Source organism: Pelophylax lessonae (genome assembly GCF_965119305.1).
Source record: "Pelophylax lessonae genome assembly, chromosome: 1".
NCBI classification, from domain to species: Eukaryota; Metazoa; Chordata; class Amphibia; order Anura; family Ranidae; genus Pelophylax; species Pelophylax lessonae.
This window is the reverse complement of record NC_138768.1, coordinates 203,499,567-203,524,735: the sequence shown is the minus strand read 5'-3', so window position 1 is coordinate 203,524,735 and position 25,169 is coordinate 203,499,567. Positions and strand designations below refer to the sequence as shown.

Below are 25,169 nucleotides of genomic sequence, written 5' to 3'. Positions count from 1 at the left end.
AGCTAAGAAACCCTGACGGGTCACACCACTTTAAACATGGTTATACAACGTACTACTGAATGGATGTAAATATTCAGCTCTGCAAACTCTGTCCATACAAAGGAGATAGCTCCAATCCATCTATAAGACTTACTCTGTTCACAGTGTTTTCCCATGAATCCTGTACGACATGTACATTGTCCACTTATGTGGTCACAGTCAGCACCATTTTGACATTGGCATACCAAGGAGCATTCTTTTCCATAATAACCTAATGGGCATCCTAGGGACAAAAGTAACACCGTTTTAGATTTTTGGGTTTTTATTTTACCAGTGTTGACCAATCACTGCTCATCCTGATACTCATTCTCATACATGGCTATACACTCTATCCTTTTGATCTGAATAATAAGTCTTACTCTGAGTACAGTAGAGCCCAGTCCATCCAGGGGAACACTTGCACTCTCCATCATATGCACTGCAGTATGCTCCATTATGGCAGTTACAGGTGTGAATACAGTTGGGGCCCCAGTGTCCAGGAGGGCAAGCTAAAAACATAAGAGTTTCTATTAACATAATAAAACAAAATCTCAATTCTCACTTGTACAAATATAAGGACAAAAATCCAGTATTATGCATTCCACATTGTTATAACCATTGTAATGTTATTTGAGCGTATTTATTAATATAGTGCAATGGTTTTCAGTATCTTAGAGCATTGTTTCTCAACCTTTTTTCACCCTTTAATATTCTGCACAATCTAGAGGCACCCCGTGCTAAAATGTAAAAAGCTAAACTGATAGTTTTACATAATGCAGCAACATCTACACATGGGACACACAGCATTAGAGGTGAAATATTCTTACACAGCAAATACACCTTTGCACACTGGTATTGATTGGGTATTTCAGTGTTTCTCTTCTCCATCAGCTTCTCACCCTCACTCAGCTAATGTGACCCTAGTTCTGGTGGAGAGGTGCAGGGAGAGGGGGACAAGGAGCACCCAACATGTTCCTTATCAAATGATCATGTCATTAGTTGTTAGGACACCGATGGCTGGTTGTAATCCTTCCCAATGAAAATTTGTAGCTTTATGCAACAAAAAGGAAAGCTTCATTCACTTGTTGGCTTGTGGACCATTTTTGAGCAATTTGGGACAATATTTAAGCATATTGCCAAAGCATGCCTGAAGAACCCAGGAGGCACCCTGGTTTAAAAAGGCTGTTTTAGAGGATGTGATCAATGGCAGTACATGAACAGTAACCACAGCAACCAATTCGAAATTTTCTTCCACGTTTAAGAGTGGGCGCATGTCATTAAGCCTATATCTCATTGGATGCAAATGCTCACTGATTAAATAAGCTTTAAAGCGGAAGTAAACCCATCGATTTAACAGTTTCAAAAAACAGTTACATTCCAGGCATGCCGGGATTGCTAATTGTCACATCTGTTGTGCTCTCAAACAAACTGTCAAACCATCCAAGGCTGATGTCTTAAATTATTGCATGTGAAGCACCATGGCAGTTGGTGGCTTCCTTGGTTCCAAAAAACAGTTTCATATAGATTTTCATTTTACCTTCACACTCCTAGCATATTCTTTCCTTTCCTTGTTTTCTTCCCCCTCTTCCCTTCTTCACATTTCTCTCTTCCATCCCCACCTTAAAGCCCAGGATGATGAATTACACACCTGCCAGCTCTTATTAGTGACTACTGATGATGTTCTTATACTCCCCCACTTATATGGGTTCTCCATCCCCATGACTAAGCTCCAGGGGATAGAGCGAAACACGTTAGGGGCGTGGCCTAGGGGGAGCCCAGGCTGAGGATGTCTCTTCAACCATCATACCACACGCATGTATGTGCGGCATCGGGAATTCCTTCCTTCCTCACCCCAACAGATGGTGTTTCCACTGGTGGACTGTCTCTTGACCTCATCCCATCCAATGAAGGGCTATGGACTCTGCATTGGTCTTGATGACGTCAGGACCTTAGACTGCCAGAGCATGGGGAAGATGTTGCAGGGACTGGTCTAGCAGCACAGAGGAGTGGAGGATTTGGTAAATACATCCCCTAGACCTAATACATTGCTCCCCCTATCAAGGATTGCTTTAAAGATACATATATTCACTGTTAACTATTATAGACTGTATACGGATATGTATTAGACAAGTCTTTTGATAATGTTTTCTTTGGTGCCATGTTCCTTTTTAACCTCTATCCAAATGTATATGCTCCCCCGTGAACTATCATCCCTGTCCCTATTGGTTACCTCCCTATTTTCTCTTGTTGCCCCCCCCCCCCCCTTTTGTTTTTTTCCCTCTTAGGTCATCTCTGCTTTGTTTAGTACATATTTCAAATATATGTATTTATACATGTTTGTTTGATTTTGTGTGTATATATATATATATATATTTTTTTTTTTTTTGTGTATTTTGTTAATTTCAGCCATCTATCTCCAGACGTGGATCCTGAGGAAGCAAAGTTTGCGAAACGTATCGACTTCACACGCCTGTTGTAAGCCAATGTAACCTGAGATAACTGTATGATGTTGCTGGAATTTTGCTGTATGTGTTTTTGTATAGAAAGGTTTTTCCCCATTTTTAATCAGATTAAATAATAAACAAAAACTTTTTTATGAATACTTGTTGGTTTTTGATGTTTCCCATTTTCAGGCACATATATTGTAGCCCCTTTTTGAAGTGGACATCCCACACCTAACTCAGGTGGGGTAGTCTACTTTTTCCTTCATCTTTACCTGTACCTGTTGAAATGATGCCACAATGTGGATGATTTGATGTAAGCTCTGTTCACACATTAATAATTGTTAAATAAAACAGCAATTAACCCTTGCGATGCAAGCATGTTCTCACCACAAGGGATAATTTTTATGTTTCCCTGAGTTGGGCTTTAACCACTTGCCGACTGCCGCACGACTATTTACGTCGGCAGTCAGCCCCTCACAGGCAAAGTGACGTAGATCTACGTCGCTAGCCTGTGAGGGTCTAGGGAGCGAGCGCGCGCCCCCGGAGGCGCACTCCCGCGTGGTCACGGACCCCCCCGCGCGTGTGACCAGCGGACACGATGTCCGCCGGTCACTCAGCGATCGTCGCTGCAGAGGGAGAAAGGCAGGCGGCTGATGTAAACAAGCCGCCTGTCATTCTCCCCTGTGTAGAAACAGTGATCATACGGTTCTACTATGTAGGACCGTTGATCACTGTTCCTACAGCTCAAGCCACAGCCAATGACAGTTACAATCATACCCCTAGGGACACACACCACCCCTCCCTCTCAAAAAAAGGTAACCCATTCACTGCTAGTGTAATTTTACAGTAACAGTGCATATGTATAGCACTGATTACTGTAGAAATGTCACTGGTAACCCCGAAAGTGTCAAAAATGTCAGTCAAGGGTCCGATCTGTCCGCCCCAATGTCGCAGTACTGCAAAAAAATCGCAGATCGCCGCCATTACGCGTAAAAAAAAAAAAACAACAAAAATCTTTCCCTTAGTTAGTAAACGCGATAACTTTTGCGCAAACCAATCAAAATACGCTTTTTGTGATTTTTTTTTTACCAAACATATGTAGCATAAAACAATTTGGCCGAAAATGTTAAAAAATTTTGATTTTTACATTTTTTTGGGGGGGAATTTCATATAAAAAAATTTGAAAAATATTGCTATTTTTGCAAAATTGAAGCAATTTTTTTGTTTATAATGCATGATCAAAAAATCGTACAGGTGATCAAATACCACCAAAAGAAAGCTCTGTTTGTGGGAAAAAAAGGACGTAAAATTCGTTTAGGTACAGCATCGCACGACCGCGCAATTGTCCGTTAAAATCACGCAGTGCCGAATCGCAAAATAGGCCCTGTTTAGGAAGGGGGTAAAATCTTCCGGGGCTTAAGTGGTTAAAGCCTGTTAAATCAAGTTCAATCTAAATATATAACACCAAAATAAAAAGTATAACTATTTTGAGTTTTCTTTTTAAATATGTGAAGTATAGTTTTCCTGTCTAACAAAATGCAATCCAATACATCTGAAATGTCAGTATACTTTAGGTCACATCCTCTTTTGGAACATCAGGACATAGAATACGTGAAACAGAAAGATCTTTTATTTTCCACATGAATTGGATTATTTTACACAGACGTAGAATGGCTTTGTCTATTAGACGTGTGTCATGACTCTTCCAGCTTCCTTCCTTGTGGGCAGTAAGATTGGCTGGTGAATCTATCTCCTACTTCTTACTTGGCCTCAGATGACGTTCAGAAATGTGTAAAATGCACACAAGTGCCTGGTTCCTTTGTGTCCTACTTTCTCTGCTAATTGCTCAGAATTCATTACTGAATTTGATGCCTCAATTGTTCCACATCATCTCTCGGAAAAATTTCTTTAATGATGTTTTGTCTTGTAGCCAGAGTAACCCCAGACAAACATTGTTCATTTATACTTTCTTAGCAAAATAATTAGTACCGGGACAAATATACATTTTGACACACTTACGTTGGGAGCAATCACTACCAATCCATCCAGGGTAGCACTGGCAAGAGCCATCAATGGGGTTACAGGTGCCATTGTTAGTGCATGTACAAATTCCAGCACAATTCTTCCCAAACCGGCCACTGGGACAAACTAGTAAGACAAAGACATGTTTTAGCTGTAAGCAAAGTTTACCATGCTTTTCAAGAATGACAAAACTGCATTTAAAGTGTAAGCTCAGCTTTACAAAAAGCTCATTATGCTGTTCCAAATTTCATTCATTTTCATCATGGGCAAAAGGAGAAAGTACATACTGCACAGGTGCAGCCCAAAAGAAAAGGATGACCCCCTTCTCCAGTGGCATTAAGGGGCATTGATCCCAGTGGTTGCTCCATCTTTACAAAAATCCAGAGCCATCGCTGGCTTGAAAGGATTTTAAGAAGCTTCTTCTAAAAGTGGTTGTGGACTTCATTATTTGAACAGAAAGGGAACCCTGGCTGGTCGTTGCTTTATCTATATGGGCAGAATAGTGCTTTTTGTAAAACCTAAAGTGTTACCAAACCCACAGCAGTAAAATCAGTCTGTATATGCACTAAAGCATGCTTGTTATACTCAATGTGGAACCTAAAGGGTTTATCCTCTGTGTAAAAAGGCTGTTTGATCCTGTATTCTCTGATCCTCCCCTTCTTTAACTGTCCCCAATCCATCTGCTGAAAGAACAAAGCCCTAGGAGGCACTCTACACATGCTCAGTTTGCTCTGTATCGCTAGCAAGTTTTTTTTTGTTTTTTTTTTCTGGGAGGGTACATGTGATCAGCACAGAGCCAATCAGTACTGTCCAGACAGAGGGTCAGGGGTCATGCAGTCTCATAGGACAGTCAGACGAGAATGAGAACTCCTACAAGCTTTAACCAGTGCTCAGCTGGACACTGATAGAAGTCATAAGACTGCTGATGAGAAAAGTTATTTAGCAGTTTATACAGGGGCGTAACTACAGGGGTTGCAGGGGTTGCAATTGCAACCGGGCCCCATGCTCCAGGGGGCCTGTTCTCTTTTTTCCTCCTGTAGCTGCAGGAGGAAAATAGAGGAGATTGGTTCCTCTGTATGCTGCCCCCGCCACTCCTCCTATCCAGTTCACTTGTGTTCTGCTGTCTCTGGGTCCCTGTGTGCTCCCCTGGTCCCCCCCCCCCCGTGCTCCCTTCCCTCTCCTGCCGGCTGTTGCAGGGGATGTGTCACAAAAGAGAACCAGGAAGGGGTCGGTAAATATGTAATTTACCAGCTCCTTCCTTTTCTGAATGGACAGAGTCATAGTCAGTGACATTGTAAAAAAATAAAATAAAATGATAAAAAATATTAAAATTAAAATACCAAAAAAATAAAAACGACTGACACCAGCGGGTGAACTTCCAGGATCGCAAAGGTAATACTTGCGACCGGGCCCTGGCATTCCACCACCGTGGGGAGGCCCCAAGATGGCAGAAAGGGAGCCCACTGCAGAACTTGTGAAAGACTCCCGCAATGAAAGTAAAGGGCCCCAGGATCAGTGGGAAGAGCCCCAGGTTTGAAGGGAAGGGCCCTGGCCAGGAGTTCAGGGGGCCCTTCATGGATTCTTGCACCGGGGCCCTGAAGCTTCTAGTTACGCCTCTGAGTTTATATTTACTAAAATAATTGCATTTTTATGTTCTGTGTATGTAGGAGATCAGATATAGTGAATGCAGGGTCCTTGGTTTAGTAACACTTTATCTTACAGTTTAAATCAAGAATGATTAGGACCTCATGCACACCGTAAATTTTCTAAACTCGTCAATAAGCTTTTCCTCCCGTTAGCAGAATTTTGGCAAGAAGAAGCCTGACGTTTGTAAAAGTGTGGAATGCGTTTAGCTGTGTTTTTCCACGTCAAGCGTTAAGGCATTAATTCATTTATTTGGCCAGAATAAATAATTTAATTCTGGCCATTAAAATTAATGAATGCTCAAGCGCTAACCACACCTATTGTTAACGTGTGTTTAGATGCATTTACATCACCAATCGTTTTTCTGCTGCTACTAGACGCACTGCCAGGGTTTTTTTTCCCTGCCTCTAAACTCTCCTGTCACTAAACACTGCTAAAAGCTTATGTGTGCATGGATACATAGGATAACATGCAGGGGAGTTTAGAGGCAGGTAATAAAAATGCCAGATGCCCCTAGGAGAAACTGTAAAAATGGTCAGTGTGCATAAGGCCTAAAAATCACAAAGATACAACCAGGTGAAAAACGGACACTTTTTTTTTCTTGCTCAACATTACACTATCTGCACATGGACAGCACAAAAAGCACTGAACGTTTGCACTGCATCATACAGCTAAGCCTACAACATTTCATCCTTATTCAGAGCTACCCAAGTTGTAACATTGTAGCACTAGCTGGACACATACTGTATACATCTTCACGTGGAAAATTCCTAATTAAAAAAAAAAAATGAAATGAGAAACCTGATTGGTTACTACGGGCAACAACTCCATTTTTATGCTCCCTGGTTTTAATGAATCAGCTACTTTACATTGGTTATATGTTTATATATATAAAGTATAAAGTAGAAATATAAATATATTAAGTATAAAGTAGTTGACTTGTTAAGACTGGAGGCAAAAAATAAGCACAACGTTCGAGCTGTTACCTTTAGCACCCAGACAGGTTCCACCTTTTCATTTTTGTATAACTCCGAACAAGGATTTTGAATGCTCACTATTGGAAACAGCTCCATTTTGTGCCTATTTTCTTTTTTCCAGTTTTAATAAATTAGACTGAAAAAGTTTCTAGTACAAAATGAGTTGCACTTTTTACATTTATCATGGAGCTGTCTTGTGTAACCATCTTGGATACAAAGATCCAATGCACAAAGCTTTAACGCCAATCTATGGCACTCTATTCATAGCGACGTGATTGTAATTCTTCAATTTCATTTGACTGAACTAAAAAAAACTGTTACTTTTTGAAAATAAGGATACTTATCCTGGTGTGTTGGCATTGTGATTTGAGCCTAAAAAGTGCTGAGCAGATTTCTTCTAGACTCTAGACCAGGGGTACTGAATTAAAGTTCACATAGGTCCGCTTAGTAAAATCTTCTTACAGCGGAGGTCCGAAAAACATGTTTGTGATTTGACTCAGATCCTTTACATTACAGGACCCATCTCTGCAGCTGGGGAGCGCAGGTTAAATTGCACATGTTCCCAACCCGCAGAGGAACACGCCACACTTCAGCACATGCATGATCCAAACCGCATGGTCCTGCAGCACCATGCAGCTTGGTGCTGCGCAATTTAAAATAAGGGCCAGGGACTTGTTTCCCCGCATTTCTTATGGGTAGTGCAGCCAAATAAAATGAATGGGTTGATCTACCTGTGACATGCGCAAGCAAATGCGCATGCACAGATCTGAACTGAGCCCATATCATAATCCCATCCTTCCATCATTTCCACGGTGTCCACTGCACATCATAGTTCCCTTCCCTTCACATCAAGATCCCCCCTTAACAGTTGTGTTCTCATGCCCACTTGACATCAACACCCTTCTCAGCCACCCTATTACAGTACTCATATCCTCCACATTGTCCTCAGCCCCCCATCACAGTCCCCAGTTCTCCCACATTATTGTCTTCAGCCCCCAATACAGTATTTAGCTCCCCCACATTACTGTCCTCAGCCCCCAATTACAGTCATCAGCCCCCCACTATTGTCCTCAGCCCCCACATTCGTGTCCTCAGCCTCCTCCATTACAGTACTCAGCCTCCTATTGCTGTCCTCAACTCCCCCATTACAGTACCCAGGTCCCCTACATTACTATCCTCAGCCCCCCATCACAGTACTCAGCTCCTCTATTACTGTCCTCAGCCCCTCAATTACTGTACTCAGCCCCCAAATACAGTATTCAGTTCCCCCACATTACTGTCCTCAGCCCCCCCCACCCACATTACTGTCCTCATCCCCCACATTACTGTCCTTAGTCCCCCCAACATTATAGTCCTCAAGCCCCCGATTACAGTCCTGAGTCCCCCATATTACTGTCCTCAGGACCCCCCCCCACTCATTACAGTACTCAGTTGCCCTCATTACTGTCTTCAGCCCCCCTCTTTACAGTACTCAGCCCCCCCCCCCAACATTACAGTACTCAGCCTTAACCCCCCCCACATTACAGTACTTAGCCCCCACACACATTAGGGTACTCAGCCCCCACACACATTACAGTACTTCTCATTGAAGTACTCTGCATCTCTCCCCCTTCCCACATTACATCTCCCCTACATTACACAGATGGGAGGACGCAAGGCACAGCAGGTCTGTTTGGAGGACAGAAGCTGCAAGCTGGTGCTGGACTGCCCTTCATCTTAGCAACCAATCACTGGCTTGTTTACCTTGGGCAGCTCCCGCCCTCCCTCCAGGACTGTCCTGCCTCCCGCTGTCGGCTCTACAAAGTTGAAAGCATGACAGCTGAAAAAAGAAGAGGCTCCTAAATGGCGTGACTGCTGCGGTCTGGGTGGGAGAGTGATTGGGGCTGGACCCAGACCGTAATTTAGTGATGCCTGCTCTAGACTCACCTTCATTGCAGAGTGAGCCCATGAAGCCAGCAAGGCAGTCACACTGGCCGGTAACATGATGGCACGGACCATTGCTGTGGACACATTGTGGACAAGCTTGGCTACACCGATGTCCAAAGAAGCCTGGAGAACAAACTGGATATAAACATATAATGAGGATTAATAAAAAAATGATTCATATTCCAGGTCTGTGTGTAAAGTATGTGCATGATGATTTCTTAGTTCAAGTCTACAACTTATTTTTCTACCTGCAGGAAATAGTAAAAACCCCAGTCAGTAATGGAACTGGTGAATTCCCCAGGAAGTGAGGGGAATACACCTCTTAAACAGTTGTCATTGAGATTTCCCTCACTTCCTGTTCCAGTAACAGCCCTAACATTTTGGATTTCCCATGAAAGTAGCAGTTCAGCCTAAAACAAACTATTTCTAAATCTACTGGCAGCAACATTCTAAGACTAACCTATCCAGCCCTGTAGAGAAGAAATTGCTGTACATACAGTGGGTACGGAAAGTATTCAGACCCCCTTAAATTTTTCACTCTTTGTTATATTGCAGCCATTTGCTAAAATCATTTAAGTTCATTCTTCTTTCTCATGAATGTACACATAGCACCCCATACTGACAGAAAAACACAGAATTGTTGACATTGTTGCAGATTTATTAAAAAAGAAAAACTGAAATATCACATGGTCCTAAGTATTCAGACCCTTTGCTCAGTATTTAGTAGAAGCCCCCTTTTGATCTAATACAGCCAGGAGTCTTTTTGGGAAAGATGCAACAAGTCTTTCACACCTGGATTTGGGGATCCTCTGCCATTCCTCCTTGCAGATCCTCTCCAGTTCTGTCAGGTTGGATGGTAAACGTTGGTGGACAGCCATTTTTAGGTCTCTCCAGAGATGCTCAATTGGGTTTAAGTCAGGGCTCTGGCTGGGCCATTCAAGAACAGTCACGGAGTTGTTGTGAAGCCACTCCTTCGGTGTTTTAGCTGTGTGCTTAGGGTCATTGTCTTGTTGGAAGGTAAACCTTCGGCCCAGTCTGAGGTCCAGAGCACTCTGGAGAAGGTTTTTGTCCAGGATATCCCTGTACTTGGCCGCATTCATCTTTCCCTCGATTGCAACCAGTCGTCCTGTCCCTGCAGCTGAAAAACACCCCCACAGCATGATGCTGCCACCACCATGCTTGACTGTTGGGACTGTATTGGACAGGTGATGAGCAGTGCCTGGTTTTCTCCACACATACCGCTTAGAATTAAGGCCAAAAAGTTCTATTTTGGTCTCATCAGACCAGAGAATCTTATTTCTCACCATCTTGGAGTCCTTCAGGTGTTTTTTAGCAAACTCCATGCGGGCTTTCATGTGTCTTACACTGAGGAGAGGCTTCCGTCGGGCCACTCTGCCATAAAGCCCCGACTGGTGGAGGGCTGCAGTGATGGTTGACTTTCTACAACTTTCTCCCATCTCCTGACTGCATCTCTGGAGCTCAGCCACAGTGATCTTTGGGTTCTTCTTTACCTCTCTCACCAAGGCTCTTCTCCCCCGATAGCTCATATTGGCCGGACGGCCAGCTCTAGGAAGGGTTCTGGTCGTCCCAAACGTCTTCCATTTGAGGATTATGGAGGCCACTGTGCTCTTAGGAACCTTAAGTGCAGCAGAAATCTTTTTGTAACCTTGGCCAGATCTGTGCCTTGCCACAATTCTGTCTCTGAGCTCTTCAGGCAGTTCATTTGACCTCATGATTCTCATTTGCTCTGACATGCATTGTGATCTGGAAGGTCTTGTATAGACAGGTGTGTGGCTTTCCTAATCAAGTCCAATCAGTATAATCAAACACAGCTGGACTCAAATGAAGGTGTAGAACCATCTCAAGGATGATCAGAAGAAATGGAAAGCACCTGAGTTAAATATATGAGTGTCACAGCAAAGGGTCTGAATACTTAGGACCATGTGATATTTCAGTTTTTCTTTTTTAATAAATCTGCAACAATGTCAACAATTCTGTGTTTTTCTGTCAGTATGGGGTGCTATGTGTACATTCATGAGGAAGAAGAATGAACTTAAATGATTTTTGCAAATGGCTGCAATATAACAAAGAGTGAAAAATTTAAGGGGGTCTGAATACTTTCCGTACCCACTGTACCTTTTTTGAAGCTGCTCCGGTCTCCAGAGGCAGAAGCTGTGTACAGGAGAGAACCAACAACAGCTGACAAATGCCTGAGAAGTGATATCAGCTATACAGTTACTATGGGGTTTCCATTGTCGGCTGCCTCTTCTGCACACGCCTCCACAGAGAACCTGCCACTGACAGCTCAGAGCGGGACCGGACCAGAGCGGTTCGGAAAAGGTATGTACAGCGATTTCCTCTTTACAGGGCTAGATAGATTAGTCATAGAATGTGGCTACAAGTAGATTTAGAGTTACTTATGGGCCATACACACTATAAGATTTTCTGAAGACTTTTTCCTTTAGACTTACCAAAACCATATAATATGAGGTCAAACCTAAACACTTTCCATTTGTATGCAATCTGGCAGGCCCTTGCACTACATAGAAAAAGTAAATCTGAAGGAAATCTAACCACAAAAGTTGGATAGTGTGTATCCAGCTTTAGTTTTAAACTGAACTTCTACTTTAACTTCTGTCCTGATGACAATGGCCACCAGGACAAATAGAGAGGGTGAGATTCCACTGTGGCCACACAGACAACAATAAAAACTTAACAGAGGTTCTAACCATTTCTCAATTTATCCAAAACAGAAAAATGTAGTTTGAACAATAGATACACTTTAACTGAAGTACATATATATATAAAACACTTACTCCTTTGGCATGTTGGCCCTCTGTACCCAGGTGCACATTCACAGATGCCATATGGTGAGCAAGAGGCCCCATTCTTGCAGTTACAGGACAGTGAACAGTTTGGTCCCCAGTATCCCCCAGTGCACACGCTGTCACAGTGCATGCCTGAAATAATGAGAAATATTGGAATTATATTGGGACAAAATACAAACATAAAACTGTACTGACAGTGATTTATTTAGGTTGCTGTTTTCATCCAAAGACCCTACCACCTTTTCAGTTTGATCATACATTTTAACTTGTTTCCAGAATTTATTTTTAATTAGTACATAATAAGTTGTAACTACAGTTCTGATTGTCTGCACTTTTTTTCAAGCTATATTGTAGTGACATCCAACCCCATAAATGACTTCCTGCTGTAGAATGTTTATAGATGATAAAATAGATGTTTAATAGCTTTGTGAATAAATTAGCACTCCTTCTAGTGTGGAGATCAAATGTAAATGCACTGAACACTATGACCACAAGATCTCAAACAAAGCTAATATGGGACTGAAATTTAGGCAGAGCCAGGCACTTAGTGGCCCTCATAGCCCGTACACACGTTCCGAAATCGGACGTAAAATAACGCTTGTGAAAAGATCGGACGATAATCTGATCGTTAGTACACAGCTTACGAGAGGCGATCACGACAGTTCGCCCGATATTATCCGGTCGTGCAAGCATAAAAATTTTGATCGTATTATAACACATCATACGATAATCGTATTACCAGTATGTTGTTTGTCCAAAAAAAATGGTGAGCAGTAGACATCATTTCCCCTCACACGCTACAGCGTGGTTACGCATACCGGAAGCTTTTGAATCATCGTCCGAGAAAATTCGTATCGTAAGTAACCTCTCCCATTTGCGAATATAATTGAGAGTTCCTAGCAACCAAACAAAAACGGACGGAACATTGTCCGATTTTCGGATCGTGTGTACTAGGCATTACTGAACCCTAATCTTCTCCTTCGGCTAAGAAGGTGCTACCAATGCCTTGACATTAATGACACAACAGCTAAGAAAGCAAGTTCTTTAAGTAAAATAAGAATTTCCCTAATTTGTATTCTGGGGAAGGATGGTCGAGATGGAGATGTTTTTGTTATAGGATATTTTAGCATTATCTCCAAGTTACAGGAAAGCTTCATTTAGGAATTTTTTTTAGCTTTGTGGCCTTCTTTAGGAGCTTAAAAAGTATCCACATGGAAGTTTAATATCCCCTGTAATAATTAGATTTCACTGCATGTTGGAATAGAGTTCAGTCTGTAGTAGTTAGTCGTGTCCTCAAACTTTTTTCTTTTTAATTTAAGATAAAGTAGAAACGCTTTGGACCACCTGTAAGGTTTTCTGAAACCCAAGGTTCCATTAGTTAACTTAATTACAGTCCAGGCTAAAAACATTTTAACCAGAAAGGAAGTGATAGAAAATAGGGAGAAAACAGAAATGAAAAGAAACATCATTTTTTATTATTTCTGTCCATGTTGGTGTTGGAGAGTTCCTCTCACTTCCTATCTGACAAAATGTCAGAAGGGCAAAAAGTGAGCATAAATCTCTCTATTGGAACGTTGGATAGAAATAAAAAAGTAACAGGACTGAACTTTCCCTACTCTATACAAACCTTTTTTGTCTGGACATACACTTTAGTGAAAACAATAACTTAACTATTATGTCCCAAAGGAGTTTAGGGAAAAGAATGCCATACAGGGTTTGAATTTTGCCCATAGGTGCCCCAGTCAGCACCACCCAGCTCAACAAACTTTGATTATCAAAAACAACATACACAGTGCAGTGTTAAAACAGACCTAATCTTTATAGCAAACGGAAAAGCATTCAAATAAAATACTTTCTAGGCACCAAAATAAAGGAAAGGAGGGAAAAGTCCATCAAAAGAGTCCTTATAGATAATAAGTTGAAAATGCTCAGGGAATGATGTGCAGCAGAGGGAGACCCGTCACCTTCACCTGATCACACTGCCATTTAGGGTTAGCACTACCTGCTTCTTCCCACAATGGCACTCTCAATTTCATCCAATATAGAGATCAAAGAGCTCTAGAGCAGATCAAAAAGAGGAAAGGATTCATCTCATAGTGTAGCAAATTCATAATAGTAACACACTTACACAGGCATAGATAAAAACTGCATGGCATAAATACCACTAATGTTTCTAACCAACAAGATGGGCCTGATACCCAGGTGCGCGATGACTTCACGCGCCGCAAATCTACCCTACTTGTTTCAGTCATCAATGATGTCATCAGGGGCCCTGACTATGACATTGAGAGTGCCGTTGTGGGAAGAAGCATGCAGGCCATTTACACCAGAGGATCCTTTTGGTAAATGAGGAATTATACTGCGTTATTTGACCATTCCTTTGGGAAGGTCAAATTGTTATGGTAAGAGGCAGTGTGATCAAGTGAAGGTGACGGGTCTCACTCTGCTGCTCATCATTCCCTAAGGATTTTCAAGTTAATATGTGTAAAGACACTTTTGGTGAACTTTTCCCTCCCTTTCTTTATCTTGGTGCTTAGAAAGTCATTTATATGAATTCTCTTGCATTTGGTATAAAAATTAGGTCTCTTTAGCGCTGGACTGTGTATGTTGTTTTTGTACTTTATATATAATGTTCTCCTGCAATATTGTGCTAGCAGCTTTTATTAATTCATGTAGTTTTTTGGAATCCTAGCGCAACTAAATTTAATTTTTAAACGTTGATTGTTATCTGAATAGTGACTCCATCCAATCAGATGCAGCAATTGTTCGGGTACTCTGAGTGCCGGCTGTCAGAATACAATAGCCATCAGGGGAGATTCAGCCTTTTGCACTGTTTAGCATGCATGGAGGAACCTGTTAGGTTTCAGCTGCAGGCTGCACAAAAGAAATCTTTGCTTGTATGATCACTAGAGATAAGCTCTGACCTCTTTTGATCCTAGTCCGACCCCACCTAAAGGATCTTGCCGAGAAGCTGTAACTGCACTGGGCCAATCATATGTCGCCTAGGCATCCCCCACACCACAGCTGCACATATACAGTACATTCCCCTTGAATACATGCGGCTGTGGGGCAGGGAATGTCTTGGCCACTTATAATTGGCTCAGTACAGGTGACAGCTTTCTGGCAGGATTGCTCAGGTGAGTTTGGACTAGAATACAAACATAAAAAAGAGAACAGGGGGGGGCTAAATGGACTTTAGAGGTACCGTCATAGACAAATAGTATACAAAAAGAGAGTAATTAGTAAAGTATCAAAGGTTTATTAAACAAAACCACAATATAAAATGGTCCATAACATGGACACTATAGGCAACTAATTACACAATAGGTCGGTAATACCAGCAATACTTATATGATTGGTACATCAACTACAATAGATGGGGCAGATGTTAAGAATGCCCTGAACTGACCGCCACGGCCAGACATGAGGAGTAGCTGAAGTTCTCATATGCCCGACATGTTTCGCATGTTGCGCTTCTTCAGGGGCGAGCAAAAAAGTGTACAGTTGATATAGCAGACAAATGACTACATGTAAGAGAAAAGACAAAATCAATATCACAGTTAGACAAAAAAAAAAAACAACATCATGATATCAGTTACTATAGCTATAAGGGCATGTCTGATACCGCATGATACATCTCCCAAGGCTAAGCCAAACCCACCTCATTCGAGAGAGGATGAGGTGGGTTTGGCTTAGCCTTGGGAGATGTATCATGCGGGTATCAGACATGCCCTTATAGCTATAGTAACTGATATGATGATGTTGTTTTTTTTTTTTTTTTGTCTAACTGTGATATTTATTTTGTCTTTTCTCTTACATGTAGTCATTTGTCTGCTATATCAACTGTACACTTTTTTGCTCGCCCCTGAAGAAGCGAAATGCGCGAAACATGTCAGGCATATGAGCACTTCAGCTACTCCTCATGTCTGGCCGTGGCCGTCAGTTCAGGGCATTCTTAACATCTGCTCCATCTATTGTAGTTGATGTATCAATCATATAAGTATTGTTGGTATTACCGACCTATTGTGTAATTAGTTGTATATAGTGTCCATGTTATGGACCATTTTATATTGTGGTTTTGTTTAATAAACCTTTGATACTTTACTAATTACTTTTTTTTGTATACTATTTGTCTATGACGGTACCTTTAAAGTCCATTTAGCCCCCCCCTGTTCTCTTTTCTTTATTCAAATATTGGGACGGTGGTACCTGTACTGAATCTTTATCTTGATATGAGCTTTTTTAATAGGATACAAACATGCCTGAGCTCACCTCTAAAGGCCACTCCTTAGTAAAAGTGGTTAACAAAAAAAAAAATGTTTTTTTTTACTCATTTTGCCAAATATTCTGTCATACAAAAAAAAAAAAGATAAAGAAACGTAGTTATATTCATTGCTGCTTGTTGATTTTACCATATAAACTGCTCCTTAACGACCCAACAAAATCGCTCACTTTTTATCACTCTGAGATTTACTGACAACTATCCATGCTGCCTCCATTAAATTAGGTGCACTAAAGCTGAATAAATCCATGTAATCCAGAAACTTTATTTAAAGCCATATTTTGGCCCTTCATACTCTCATGTGAAAAGTGTCAGCGTTATATAAGGGGGCATTTAGTATCCATTAACCAGCTGGTTTTATTTCTAAACTATACCGTCTCTATCTACCAGACAGAAAAAAAAACATTCAAAGTAATTATATACACTGGCAAGGTATTCTTTAAAACGTATATTACTGCTGTTACACAGCCATGGGGTTAATTTCCAATTAGCTCCAAGCAGATTACGATTAATCCCATAACAAACGATAAAGGCCGCAGAGGAAATCACGTCATTTCACCGCCACACAGTGCTGCACTGCCGAGCTCATTCACAGTCCCGTGTTTTGTTAAGGTTTCTTTCCTCCTAGTAGAAAATCCCTAACTGAGCCTCTAATTTCAAGCCAAGAACAAATCTATAATGTGAGCTCTTAATTATGGGCCAAGACCTGCTTTACAATCTTGAGATAGCAAAAGATGTAACTTTTTGTGCTCTAAGGACAAAACGGATAACATATTCTGCTATTAACAGTCATGATAGCAAGCACCCAAATCTCATTGTGTCTGCTCCGCATTAACAATCAAAGCTGCTGGACCATTGAATAGATCATTTGTTTCTTTGTGTGGAAGAAAGAAAAAAATGACAAAATGTTGAACTCTGATAGGTTTCGGAGTCATGAACTGTATAAAGTGTCTTTTTTCAGACATAAAAGCAAAAGGAACCGTATAAGGTGCAGTGGTTCTATATGTCATGGATGTTATATATGAAGAAGTTACTATGCATTGTTAATGCAGCTTCTGCAGCAAGCTGAGATTTGGTCTGTTCTAGTGTCGATAAGGAGATTTGTGAAGGAATGTTTTTGCCAGGGCTCTGGACAAAGAGGCCTTTGATGGTCTGGACATGTTGCTAGGCAATTACCGAGGGCTCATGATAAAACTTTACCCAGCCGCTCAGAAGTGCTCAGGTCTTTATGCCTTCTGCACTTGTAGCCGTCTTGTGCAATCAACATTCCCTCTCAAGAAGCAGCTCTAAGAAATAGCACTCTTTTCCTACAGATCATAAAGTATCCCCACTCACTTAGCAAGAAAGGATTTTATACCAATCTTATATTTACCATATCTCACAAAAGTGAGTACACCCCTCACATTTTTGTAAATATTTTATTATATCTTTTCATGTGACAACACTGAAGAAATGACACTTTGCTACAATGTAAAGTAGTGAGTGTACAACAGTGTATAACAGTGTAAATTTGCTGTCCCCTCAAAATAACTCAACACACAGCCATTAATATCTAAACCACTGGCAACAAAAGTGAGTACACCCCTAAGTTAAAATGCCCAAATTGGGCCCAAAGTGTCAACATTTTGTGTGGCCACCATTATTTTCCAGCACTGCCCTAACCCTCTTGGGCATGGAGATCATCAGAGCTTCACAGGTTGCCACTGGAGTCCTCTTCCACTCCTCCATGACGACATCCCCGAGCTGGTAGATGTTAAAGACTTTCCATTTGAGGATGCCCCACAGAGGCTCAATAGGGTTCAGGTCTGGTGACATGCTTGGCCAGTCCATCACCTTTACCTTCAGCTTCTTTAGCAAGGCAGTGGTCATCTTGGAGGTGTGTCTGGGGTCGTTATCATGTTGGAATACTGACCTGCGGCCCAATCTCCGAAGGGAGGGGATCATGCTCTGCTTCAGTATGTCACAGTATATGTTGGCATTCATGGTTCCTTAAATGAACTGTAGCTCTCCAGTGCCAGCAGCACTCATGCAGCCCCAGACCATGACACTCCCACCACCATACTTGACTGTAGGCAGGACATACTTGCCTTTGCACTCCTCACCTGGTTGCTACCACACACGCTTAAAACCATCTGAACCAACTAAGATTATCTTGGTCTCATCAGACCAGAGGACATGGTTCCAGTAATCTATGTCCTTAGTCTGCTTGACTTCAGCAAACTGTTTGCGGGCTTTCTTGTGCATCATCTTTAGAAGAGGCTTCCTTCTGGGACAACAGCCATGCAGACCAATTTGATGCAGTGTGCGGCGTATGGTCTAAGCACTGACAGGCTGACCCCCCACCCATTCAACCTCTGCAGCAATGTTGGCAGCACTCATCCATCTATTTTCCAAAGACAACCTCTAGATATGACGCTGAGCAGGTGCACTCAGCTTCTTTGGTTGACCATGGCGAGGCTTGTTCTGAGTGGAACCTGTCCTGTTAAACCACTGTATGGTCTTGGCCACTGTGCTACAGCTCAGTTCCAGGATCTTGCCAATCTTCTTATAGCGTAGGCCATCTTTATGTAGAGCAACAATCATTTTTTTCAGATCCTCAGAGAGGTATTTGCCTTGAGGTGCCATGTTAAACTTCCAGTGACCAGTATAAGAGAGTGAGAGCGATAACACCAAATTTAACACACCTGCTCCCTATTCACACCTGAGACCTTGTAACACTAAAGAGTCACATGACACCAGGGAGGGAAAATGGCTAATTGGGCCCAACTTGGACATTTTCACTTAGGGTGTGCTCACTTTTGTTGCCAGCGGATTAGACATTAATGGCTGTGTTTTGAGCTATTTTGAGGGGACAGCAAATTTACATTGTTATACAAGCTGTACACTCACTACTTTACATTGTAGCAAAGTGTCATTTCTTCAGTGTTGTCACATGAAAAGATATATAAAGGTATTCCAACATGATAACGACCCCAAACACACCTCCAAGATGACCACTGCCTTGATAAAGAAGCTGAAGGTAAAGGTGATTGACTGGCCAAGCATGTCTCACACATACAGAATCCATGAAACAGAGGAAATGACAGTGATTTGTTTTACCTAGAGTGCACTGGCAGGGCTGTCCCAGGAGAGGCAGGGGGTCTCCTGGGAGTGCAGGGGGGCTATATAATGCAAAATAGGCTGTGCAATGTAAATGGGGGACCATGTAATGTAAACAAGAGGCTGTAAAAGGTAAATGGGGGGCTGTGTAATGTAAATGGGGGGCTGTGTAATGTAAATGGGGGTTGTAAAATTTAAATGGGAGCTGTTTAGTGTAAATGGGCTGTGTAATGTAAATGGAGTGGCTGTATAATTTAAATGAGGGGCTGTTTAATGTAAAAGGGGAGGCTTGTGTAATGTAAATGGTATGTATCATGTAAATGGGGGGACTGTGTAATGTAAATGGGGGCTGTGTAATGTAAAATAGGCTGTGTAATGTAAATGGCATGTATCATGTAAATGGGGGGCTGTGTATTGTAAGAGGGGGGGCTGTATAATGTAAATGGTGGGGCTGTGTAATGTAAATGGTCTGTGTAATGTAAGTGGGGTTGCTGTGTAATGTAAATGGGGGGTAGTGTAATGTTAATGGAGGGGGGCTGTGTAATATAAATGGGCTGTGGAATGTAAATGGAGGGGATGTGTAGTGTAAATGGGGGGCTGTGTAATGTAAACTGGGGGCTTTTTAATGTAAAAGGGGGCTGTTTAATGTAAAGGGGGGCTGTGGAATGTAAAGGGAGGTGTTTAATGTGTAAGGGGGCTATGGACTGTAAAGGGGGCTGTGCCGTTTAGTATTTACTGTTCTAAATAAAAACTTTTGTTGTCTGTTGTGTTCAGACTTTGCTACATGCAGGGAGTATCCTTTTCTTTTTTTAGAGCAGATAGAATAAAAAAATGGAGTTCGTCTGATTGCTTTTTTTATATATTTAAATTTTTATATGAAAACCACAGGCAGTAAATGTGACGCATCATGGAATCGAATCATTGACAGGATAATTGTAATCAAATCAAATTGTGAGACCGGTGAAGATGCGCACCTTCACACTTTAGGTTTGATTTTTGGAAGGTTTCACCTAAAATCAGCTTTAAACCTAGGAACCAGACTACTTAACTTCACTCATTAAATGATATGGCCATAAAAGTATAGGGTATTGCAGATATAGCCATGTCAAGCACTAAGAGTATGTGTGAAGGAGAAAATCAACATATGAGCAGATTTTTAGGCAGCTAAGTCTCTTCCATACAAGAGTCCAGCAAAAAAACTTTCTGAAGTAAGACATTTTTAAATCTCAGATTTTTCTTTCTGCAGTTATATCCTCATAGTTATTCCCTTGCGCAATTTATATTTCCAACAAGAAAATGCACTTTGCCATACTGTTGTTGACTGGCCAGGAAATAGCCCAGAGCTAAACCCCACTAAAAACCTCTGGGTAAGATTAAAGAATGGTGTTGGAATAGAGAGCCAAGAAACAGCCGAGAACTCTAAATCTATAATAAAATGCTGATTTATTAAAGAACCTAAACATGTAGTTCATTCTATTCCGGAAAGGTGCAAAGCTGTTACCGCTTCTAAAGGGTAAACAGTCACTGACATTTTTGTACATAAAAGCATGTATCATGAAAAGATATATTAATAAAGATATAAAAATTGTAAATAGTGTAAAATTGTATTCAGCATTACATTTGGAATAACATGATATATGAGACAATCAGGGAAATCAGGGAAATTCAATATAGCCCTAACAACAGACTTTTGGTGGTATTTCCCTTACCTGCACCTAATTCAGGCAAGCATTTGTGGTGGCGTCAGTAGCATTACCGTCAGCAGCAGTGGCCGGAAAGGGGGTACGGGAGTGCACAGAGGATGGAGTATAGTATCGACATTCTGACCTCAATGCAGACATGGACAGATTTATGTATCTGTCTCTGACAGGTACATGAATTGGGTGAAAGCACCAACACTTTCAGTGCTGCACCTGTCAGAACTCTAAACGGTGTCCATGTCACCCTTTATGAATTCCCCTCAATGTTTTAGCACTTTTCAGAGTAAGGCCTCTTTCACACGGTCCGCCTCCGTAGGCGAATCCGTGTTGCTCAGCGGGGATCGATCCGCGATCCCCGCTGAGCCGGCGGATGACACCTCCGTCTCCGCTTTGCAGAGAGCGGAGAGGGAGGTGTCTCAGCACCCGCTGCCCTCTATGGGGGATCGGATGAGAGCGGACCGCTTGTCCGCTCTCATCAGATCCGCTCCGCTCCGATTACTGAACGGATGGAAAAATAGGGTTTCCATCCGTCCAGATTTCAGCAAAGGATCGGATGCGGATGGCAGCGGGTGTCAGCGGAGACACCTCCGCTGACGCCCCATAGAGCTGCATGGAGGAGCCGATCAGATCCGCCTAAAAAACTGACAGGCGGATCTGATCGGACCGCCCGTGTGAAAGAGCCCTAAATATATCATTCCAAATCAGACAAATCCTACATTTTTCAAAAGTGTTGACATCTTTGACTACAAATTTAGTCTGAACCTGAATACTTAGGTGCCACCTAGTCCAAATGCATCAAAAACTTTGTTTTACAAACTCTAATATAATATGTATAGTCTTTAGCGCTGAATACCTACATTTGTGCACAGCCGGACGAACAGTTGCTGTGAATAAACGAAAAGGTGTGAACATACCCCGTGAAATATGATTTCATTATGCAGTCATGTCATTTACCTGCCCACCCTGCCAGGCAACGGCAGTACCCAGTGGATGGATGACAACCATCAGCATGGCTACAGTCACAACGTTCAGAGCAGTTCATTCCAAAGGTGCCATCCTAGAAATATGTAAATACAAGACATTAATACATGGATTTATTGCACATATTACTGCTGTTTCAACCACAGATGGTTTCAGACAGCAAATATCTTAAAGGAAAAGCAAAACTAAAAAACCCACTGTATGCATTATAAGCGACCAATTATATGTGTGCATTATTTGCTGATGTAACTTTGCCGTGCAGTCTATTGCTCAATAAAGGCAACCACTGGAGGGAAAAGGCAATAGAATTATGTTTTTCATTTTTATTAGAAATGTATGCAAAATATAATATTATTTTAAATGATTATGGGCTAATGGTTTAAAAAGTGTGTTTGCATGTATAGCTTGTACTGGTATATGTACAAAGGAGCAGCCATATTTGCTCACTGCCTATCTTCTAAATAAGTGCTTCACAGTGATTGTTCCTTGCTAAATCTCTCTAGTCTAAAGCTGACTCTACACTAGTAGTTTGTTCAAAATGTTTCGTTTTAAGAAAGTTTGTTCAATATTCCAACTGTTAGTGGGGTCAATCGACATTCATCTTTGACCACCCTGATGATAACATTCGAAAGTGAAGGATGGAAAATTTTTCTTAAGCAAATTTCTAACAGAGTATGTGGTTTCAGTTTGGGAAATTCCATTCATTCAAAAACTGAATTTTAAAACTAAACTACATTTTGAAGTACTTTTAAACAATATTCATCCATTCATTGATTGTACAAAGATTTTTTGTAGAAATAATCATACCAATATTCGTACAAACATTCGTTCAAGAATCTACAAGTGTAAAGCCAGCTTAACTGAAACACTACCAGACAGCCAGTCTGAAAACAGTAGATTCTCTGCAGTCTCTAAAATACAGCACCAAAAATGTCCCTGGTAAGAAGAGAGATCATGTGATCTTATTGTAGGCTTGAAGTCACAAGTGCCCAACTTAGAACAGTGAAATTTTATTCTTGGTAAAAAAAAGAGCTACTTTTTAACAATAACAATGTGATATGGTAAAGCTGGTATATAATGAAAAGAACTGAACCATTTGCAGTAGGAAAACTGTGCCAACTGATCAATTATTATTGTACAAGTAAAATTGAAATAACACCACCAGGGGCAGTGTTGTACTAAGCTTATAGACTATACCAGTGATGGCGAACCTTGGCACCCCAGATGTTTTGGAACTACATTTCCCATGATACTCATCTACACTGCAGAGTTATACATTTCCCATGATTCTCATCTACACTGCAGAGTTCTACATTTCCCATGATACTCATCTACACTGCAGAGTTCTACATTTCCCATGATACTCATCTACACTGCAGAGTTCTACATTTCCAATGATGCTCATCTACACTACAGAGTTATACAATTCCCACGATACTCATCTACACTGCAGAGTTCTACATTTCCCACGATGCTCATCTACACTGCAGAGTTATACATTTCCCACGATACTCATCTACACTGCAGAGTTATACATTTCCCATGATTCTCATCTACACTGCAGAGTTCTACATTTCCCACGATACTCATCTACACTGCAGAGTTCTACATTTCCCATGATGCTCATCTACACTGCAGAGTTCTACATTTCCCATGATGCTCATCTACACTGCAGAGTTCTACATTTCCCATGATGCTCATCTACACTGCAGAGTTATACATTTCCCACGATACTCATCTACACTGCAGAGTTCTACATTTCCCACGATACTCATCTACACTGCAGAGTTCTACATTTCCCATGATGCTCATCTACACTGCAGAGTTCTACATTTCCCATGATGCTCATCTACACTGCAGAGTTCTACATTTCCCATGATGCTCATCTACACTGCAGAGTTATACATTTCCCACGATACTCATCTACACTGCAGAGTTCTACATTTCCCATGATGCTCATCTACACTGCAGAGTTCATGAGCATCATGGCAAATGTAGTTCCAAAACATCTGGGGTGCCAAGATTCGCCATCACTGTTATAGACTATATAGATAAAACACGTTGAGCTAAATCATTCTTCTGAGTTCCATATTTGGTTAATAATGCACACAAGAATATAATCATTGTTCAGTGTATAATGCACAAAAAAAAAAAAAAAGTAAATCACAGATTTTAGATCCTGTGTAGTAAATGTAGTATTACCTGGCATGGGAGCTCACAGTTTACACCTCTCCAGCCAGGAGCACATGTGCAGCTTCCATTCATAGCATTGCAGGCTCCTCCATTCTGACACTGGCAGGTGAGATCACATCCAAGACCCCAGCTCCCTCGAGGGCAGTTAATGGAACAATCCACTCCATACCAACCTGGCAGGAAAAATGATCACAATCAAGAGACCCGTTGGATAATTGACAGCAACTGTAAAAATGATGGTATTTTTTTAAATAACAGCAGTGGCATAAATGTTTGAAGCAAATCTGGAGGTATGAAAAGCATTTTCATCCAACTCTTAGGGCTCTATTTATGAAAAGATTTGCTTTGTGAATGTCTCAACATTCATGCAAGCGTATTGAATAATACCCGTAATGTTTCTAATAAGTGTGTTATAGTTTCTTTATTGCCTTTTACCCAGGCGAATGTAACAGTCCCTAACATTCGAACCTAACAGGTAAACAGCCAGAAAAACTTTCAATCATAATGGTTGGTTCACACTGGGATCGCACTGGAACACAGTACACGTTCCCCAGCGATTTCTGTACGTTTCCATGCAGTGTAATTTTGCAGCCCATTTATTTTAATGGGCTAAAACTGCTCCAGAACTCGGAGAGAGTAGTGCATACTCTACTTTGAAAAAATGCAGTACTATGAGAATTGGTGCCCTCAAACACACTGCATTTGGGGTATGGTTTACATTGGCATCCACAGCAGAGAACACAGGCAGTTGAGGGAAATGCACATGGAACGTGTCTTTCTCACACCTCATTCTGGTGTGAACATATGAGGGAACATTTGTGCTAAATGTGACAGCTTCCTGCCTGACAGGTGAATGTAAACAAACAACACACCTTTAGGTCTGATATGGATTTTAAGAGAGGAACCCACTCAAAAAAAGAAAAAGCATGGGGTCTCTCCCAAAATCCATACCAGTCTGGGAGGCCAGGAATGAAAAAGGGGAGCATGGAGGCCCTTCTTTCGCTCTTAAATGATACCAGGCTATATGCCTTTAACATGGGGGGTACCTTGCCATG

At 41.5% G+C, this 25,169-nt stretch overlaps 1 protein-coding gene across 2 annotated transcripts in view; it reads right to left on the bottom strand.

Moving 5' to 3' along the window:
• MEGF10 (multiple EGF like domains 10) overlaps positions 1–25,169 on the bottom strand; it is a 202,254-nt gene that overhangs the window by 35,677 nt on the left and 141,408 nt on the right. For both annotated transcript variants that reach the window (XM_082253244.1, XM_082253243.1), the window contains exons 12-18: positions 24,124–24,287; positions 21,895–21,997; positions 11,848–11,991; positions 9,032–9,166; positions 4,482–4,610; positions 399–527; positions 134–262 (exon numbers count right to left, since the gene is read on the bottom strand). In XM_082253244.1, coding sequence (XP_082109370.1) covers positions 134–262; positions 399–527; positions 4,482–4,610; positions 9,032–9,166; positions 11,848–11,991; positions 21,895–21,997; positions 24,124–24,287 — 933 coding nt within the window. The remainder of the gene's footprint in view (positions 1–133; positions 263–398; positions 528–4,481; positions 4,611–9,031; positions 9,167–11,847; positions 11,992–21,894; positions 21,998–24,123; positions 24,288–25,169) is intronic.